Source organism: Equus asinus, chromosome 3 (genome assembly GCF_041296235.1).
Source record: "Equus asinus isolate D_3611 breed Donkey chromosome 3, EquAss-T2T_v2, whole genome shotgun sequence".
Classification (NCBI taxonomy): domain Eukaryota; kingdom Metazoa; phylum Chordata; class Mammalia; order Perissodactyla; family Equidae; genus Equus; species Equus asinus.
The window spans coordinates 158,592,470-158,598,862 of record NC_091792.1 but is presented as its reverse complement, the minus strand read 5'-3'; the positions used below and the strand labels follow the sequence as shown (position 1 = coordinate 158,598,862).

The 6,393-nt window shown below is 60.3% G+C and overlaps 1 protein-coding gene across 6 annotated transcripts in view; it reads right to left on the bottom strand.

Moving 5' to 3' along the window:
* TRMT44 (tRNA methyltransferase 44 homolog) overlaps nucleotides 1-6,393 on the bottom strand; it is a 56,189-nt gene that overhangs the window by 21,789 nt on the left and 28,007 nt on the right. For 4 of the 6 annotated variants that reach the window (XM_070506329.1, XM_014855196.3, XM_070506328.1 and 1 more), the window contains one exon: nucleotides 2,196-2,950. In XM_070506329.1, the coding sequence (XP_070362430.1) occupies nucleotides 2,718-2,950 (233 nt within the window). In that variant the 3' untranslated portion in view covers nucleotides 2,196-2,717. Of the gene's footprint in view, nucleotides 1-2,195; nucleotides 2,951-6,393 lie in introns of those variants that run through there. The other 2 variants (XR_011502379.1, XR_011502380.1) reach the window with 1 other exon arrangement.

Below are 6,393 nucleotides of genomic sequence, written 5' to 3'. Positions count from 1 at the left end.
CACCCAGACGGGGCCTTCCTGCAGGGACCACGTTTGTTCGCGCTGTGGCAGTAGCGGCCCTGCATGGTGACCCTCGGTGGGCAGCCACCCCAGGAGCAGGTCAATAGGAAAGGAGAAGCACAGCCCCAGCTCCTGGTCCCCTCTGAGGTGACGGGGTCTTTCATGAGGAGAGATGGGGGGAGAGGGTCACCTCTGAGGTGGGAGTGGATCCCCTCAGCCAGAGCCACAGAGGGTGGAGGACAGAGAGACGCTGGAGGGCAAGTGGAAGATGTACCACGCACGGGACCTGAGGTTACTCCCTTGCCCATCCCCCAGAACCCTCTCCTCTGGGTGCCTCCCTACTCCTAGCACCAGACAATGACTCAGCCCGTGGCCTCTAAATGTACCTCCCACCAGCCACCGGGTGAAAGTCCACCTAGCCCTTAGGACACAGTGGTCACCTCCTATCTTGCCAACCCTGACCAACTCCAGCTGGTGTCAGACCGGTCCCTACAGTAACCACTCTGCTCCCCAAGTATTTCGTCTGCGGCAGACGGGGTGACAGGGCTCTGGGAAAGGGCAGGGGCTGCCTGGGCAGTAGACATATGAGCCCACGGGGCTCCCCGGGTCTCTGGAGGAAACGCAACTTAGGCAGGGCTGCCCGGGCACAGAGGCCATCTGCTGCAAGCCCTGCTGCCCGCCTGGCTCGGTGAGGCACTCACGAGGTCCCACTTTCCACATCAGATGCTCAAAGCTCAGAGCCATCCCCCGGCAAGTTCCCCGGGCAGGCCACAGCCAGGCTGCCATGGTGAGCACTCACTTGGCCGTGTACATGCACAGACACGTGGTGCACGGCTACAATGCTACAGGGCGCGTGATGCCCAATGTTACCATGACCTTTGGGCAGGGGGCATGGTGGTGCTAGGGGCCAGTGAGAAGTGGTACCTGGAACTCAGAAGTTGGATCCAGTGACACGGCCTACCAAGGCCATTTCTGCAATCCTGGTGGGGTATAGGCAAGTCCCCTCAGCCTGGCAGGACCCCACCAAGATGGGCAGAGACCATGACCACTGGCTGGGGCAGGTGTCTCCCAGGGGTGTCCAGGAGACCTGAGATCATCTAACACCCCCTGCTGACGCCAACTAGGATGTATCCTTGGGCTTTTCAGGGCAAACTGTCTGTCCCAAGACTTGGGGAACAGCTCATTTTACCAAGGGCCACCCCGTGTGCCCCAGGACAGGCAGCTCTGGAGCTGGGTTTTGAATCCGGGAGTACTGATCACAGAGCCAGGCGTCCGTGCCCGCTGCAGCACGTCTCCGTGAGTCACGCTGGAAAAGGAAAGCAGGTGCGCATGGGCGTGGTCCTTCAGGCTGCACACCCTGCACATGCAGGGGGCCTAGGCAGGCCTGGGGCTCCCACTCCATCCTTCAGGAGATGCTCCCCTTCCAAGAGGAAGGAGAAGCGGGCGGCCCCAGGTCTGCTCCCAGGATAGGGAGGCCAGCGGGCTTGTCTTGAAGGGATAGTCCCAGATGTGCTAGGCACCAAGTAACAGGAAACCTCGGCCCCCTGGCTCCCCAGGGAAGATGCTTCACCTCTGTGAACGGCAGAGGTCAGAGGTGGGGAGGTGCAGCTCCAGGGCTGGCTAACCCAGCAGCTCAGGACATCAGGGAACCTGCTCCCTCCATCTTTCTGCTCTGCCACTCACAGCTTCCTACACCAGGCATCCCCTGCAATGGCAGCAGCCAGGGCAAGAGGGGGCTCCACAGCAAAGACATCGCCCCCAGGAACCCCAGCAGTTCCCTCCTGCCTCGCTGGTCAGAACAGCTCCATCTGCAGAGGCAAGCCAACTGTGGCTAGAGTGGCATCTCTGCAGCCTCGTGCAAGGGAGGGGCTGAGCGAGTGGGAAACGCCACAGCCACCACATGGGTGTGGGAGGCCTGGGATCTGGGGGCCCCAGCCGACAGGGGGCTTCCCGAGGGCAGGGCCTCGAGCCCTGTGGCAGCCCCAGCCCCAGCGCCAGCCGTGCAGCACCGAGCTGGGCACCTCCCACAGAAAGGAATGAGTTTACTCTCATTACATGGAGTGAACTAAGAATACCCGCACCACAGGAACTACACAACTAAAGGTCGCCAGGACGCCCCCACGGAAAACCAGGGCAACACAGCATCTACGGAGGCGGCATTCTGAATGAAGTGAAAAAATAACTTCACAGAGAAATACATTAGGACTTTTTTTGCCTGGAATGAAAAGAATTAACGTGCCTGTGGGGAGAGCTAGAGCAGGGCAGGAAGAGGGCGGTGAGCACTGGAGCGGCAGGATTCCAGTCGGCCAGTTGCTGGCAGGACGGCTCACCTCTCGGGGTACCCTGTTCTTCTCACACCCTGAACTCGAAGCATCCAGAAGCCAGAACGGCGCCCAGAAAGGCCAGTCAAGCACTTCCTATGTCTTCCAAACTCCAAGTCGCTGTAAGAACTCTCCCACTCTCTTTCTGATAAGATGCTGCTGAACACAGGATAGAGGGCCTGATCTAAGACACCCCAGCAAGCAAAGGGGTGGGGCAAGAGTGGCTCCAGCTGCTCATGTCCGTGTCACATGACCACGATACCATGGTGATGTGGAGGACAGCAGACGGAAGCCAGTGGAGCCCCCACCAGCACAGAAGCCACAGGGCTCTGAGGAGCCGGGACACCTCCGGCATGGCCTCCCAGCACCAGGCCCCTGCTCACAGGGCAGAGCAGCTCACGAGACCCGCTCTTTCGTCCTGGCAGTCAGTGACAGCCGCAGCTCCCCAGGCCCGTGGGCGAACGGGCAGCAGGGTGAAGGCAGAGCACAACCGTCAGGGTGATGCATGAAAAACCAGCAGACACGGCTTTTGAAAGCTTCAGGGACCAGTTTCCGTTTTGCTTCCGGTTGCTTTTTCTTCGGTGGCTTCTGTTCTCTCCAGTCGCGAATGTGAACTCTCCCGTCCAGAACTGTGGTTTGGAACAGACAAAAGACACAGCCAAGAAGTTAACCTGCAAGTCCATTAACTGCCCAGGATCTGTGGGAGGCAGCCGGCCAGGGCCAGGGATGCAGTGACGCGAGACCAGTTGCCTCGGCAAGCCAGCGCCCAGAGGGAGGGAGACAAGGTGCTGAGATCTCAAGCAGTGACCAGCAGCACCCAACCCGCCCTGAGGCCTGCGGTCCCCACCTAAAGGGTGAAGTGATAGAGGCACAGCGCCCGCGGGCAGCGAGCAGGCAGGGAGTGGGTGGAGGCGTCCCGGGGTGTGGGAGTGTGGAGGGGCCGGCACCAGCGGGACTGGGAGCCATCAGGAGGTGCGTGCTGGACACTAGGGAGGGGTGAGGAGCCCGGTGCCTGAGGCCGAGGCTCTGGTGATGACGAGATCCAGAGTGTGGCCCCAGGACAGAGTGGCTGGGACAGCCTGGGGGACGGGCTTGTGGGAAACAAGCTGAGGCCCGGAGCCCGGAGTGTAGGAACCATAAACGTGGTCCCTGATTGAGGACACGTCAGAAACCGATCTTCGCATCACACAGGGGAAACAATGCGAGGCGCCAGAGGCCTTCCCCAGGTGGCAAGACGACCGGCAGGCTGCAGGGACACCAGGTGTAGGCACCCCACAACCAAAGCCCCCCAGTGTAGACAGGGTAAGGCGCAGGGCTTCACAGAGGCCCGCCTGGAGCAGAGGGAGGCTGAGAGACGCACTGGGAGGGACCTGGGTGGCTGGGGTGACCTCAAAGCTGGGCAGCTGGAGGACCCCAGAGCAGCGGGGGATGGAGGCCGGGGGGAGCACAGTTCCATCAGCTGACTGGGCCCCCACCCAGCTGCCTCCTGAGCCGGTCACCCCTACTCGACTGAGACCCGCCCCAGAGCTTCCACTTGGCCATTCCATCCTGAGGAGCCGACAACTCCACGGGAAATGCAGCCAAAGCAACCAAACCCGTCCTGGTTTTCCCTGGAAGCCGGAAAGTCACCTGGAGCGGGAGAGGCTTGGGCAGAAACAGAGGGAGCTCAGTGAACAAACCTGGTGCTCCGACTTCCAAGGAGAACCTGAGAGTGTGAATTAAGCTTGAATTCCACTTTCAAACCGACCCGTGTCGTGGCCATAATGAGACTGTTTGTCTTCACAGACTGACGTCACGCTCCCTTGAAACCGGAGACAGGGGCTGCAGGGGCGCCTCCCTGTAGGGAGGGATGCGAACGAGGGATTCATCCTCCCGGGGCCGCCAAGAAGCACCTACTCAGGGCCAGGCTCAGTTCTGTCCCCTCCACGGAGCCATCCTGCTGCACTGCTCCAACAACGCTGACGCTCAGCTCACGCAAACCCCGCTGTGTTCCACTGGATGTTCCCACAGCAGCACCTCCTGGCGCCGCAGGGAATGACACGGCCCAGGCCAGTGGGATGGGGAGTCAGACCCCTGAGGTGTGTGCAGAAAGGGCTTTGGGGGCAAGACTCCCACCAGACTCCCGGAGTGTGCGCCCCAGAAAGCTGAGGAGCACTGGCCCAGCCTGATGTCCTGGCCGGGTTCAAGAGAAATACAGGGGACAGGGTAGGGGCTCACAGGGCAAGCCTGGGCAGGGACCTCTGCCCTCCAGAGGTCAGGCCATGTCCCCTCCCCTCAGGCCAGGCTGGCTTACAGCAGGCCCTCCACAGGTGGTTTCACGAAATATGATATCTAGCCACATTTTTGGAGCAATACCTGAAAGGCCAGGGAAAAACGGGCCCAGCTAGTATTTCTAAGGCGAAGGAGTCGGGGCTAATGACACAGGGGTGACCCTGGAGATGGCAGAGGCCGGGGTGCCCTGAGGTTGGCCAGGACAGCTGACGTGTGCCCCCCACCCCCACACCCAGGACACAGGGCAGCTCTCTGGCATCCCCCTCCTCACAGCCCCAGCTCCCACTCTGGGCAGGCTTGTGCCAGGCAGCCTAGGGCACCAGCATCCAGGGTGCCTGCTCCAGCCCCAGCGCTAGACTCTGCTGATGCAGAAATAGGTCCCAATTTTAAAATGGAACTGGAGGACAACACACGCCCTCCCAAAGCTCCCCTCCCATCCAGCGTTCCTGAAGTGTCGGCCCTCACGTGCGCTCCCTCGGACCTGCTGAACACAGCACAGGAAACTGTTTCGTTTCCTCTGTTTCTGACAGCAGACGCTACCTTAACCAGTGTTCTGAGGAACTGGTTCAAGGTTCTCCGGAAAGTCACTATGGACAACGTACCGGGACGAAGCACTGGTTCTGGTCAGATGTGGCCTGGGTTGCCAGCCCAGCCCCTCCACCCAGGGAGACCCTGGGCAAGTCCACACCTTCACGGCCATGAGCGCAGGGATTAGAGAGACCACCCGCGCAGACCACTCAGCACGGCATGGGCACACACACGCCCCACTGGCCAGAACCTCCTGACCGCCTGCATGCCAGGCTGTGCGACCCTGGGGGCGGGCACGAGAGCGGGCCCCTGGCCTCATGCACCGCGCTCACGGCCTCTGCGTGGCGGCCCAGCGGTGCCTGGCACACAGGGTGCTTGGCACTGGCTGAACTGCAGGCATCCAAAGTCATCTTTACTCTCTCACTCTTGTAAACATCACTAGAGCCTGGCCACGTCACTTAAAACCCCTCAGACAGAATGAGACCCAGCTCCAGTGCATAGTTTTTGCATGACTGGAAGCAGAATGTTTACTCAGAGCTCAGTCCCCAAGCCTCCTACTCAGAAGTGTTTCCAAGAATAAATGTGACCTCTGATGTGAACAGCAGAGAAAAGCAATCACACACACGCATATTTATAACGGAGAAAAAAGCTACTATTTCATGAAACCAAACAAAAAAACGCGTTGGGACAAAGAGAAGGAAGAGCCCCCGTCGGGGTTGCAGTGGGATGCCAATGCCCAAAGCTCTGAGACCGAGGACGCAGGCAGCTGGGCCAGGGCTGAGCCACGGCAGGAAGTTCCAGCTCAGGAAGGCCGCCCGCGTCCCACCTCCTCCACCCACCAGCGGGGCCTGCCCTCCTGGCCTCAGCTTCTGCATCTCCCCCACCCGCAAATATGGAGACTCCAGCTCTCCTTATAAAGCTGACCGCCATCCTAACAGCAGCACTTATCCAAGGAAATCAAGCTGAAATGAAAACCAAGTGTAGCTACGCAGAGGCAGCTGGCACCCAAAGGCACCACAGGCGTGCACACTCAAGCTCTCACATGTACACGTGGGGAGGAGACAGTGCAGGCGTGCACATCTGAGCTCTCACGTGCATGCATGGAAGGGGACAGTGCAGGTGTGAACACTCAAGCTCTCACATGCACCCATGGGGGGGAAGACAGTGCAGGCGTGCACATCTGAGCTCTCGTGTGCACGCACAGGGGAGAGAGTGAGGTGTGCCCACGTGGAGGCAGAGAAGAGAAGGCGGCAGCTCTCCACACCCTTGAGAG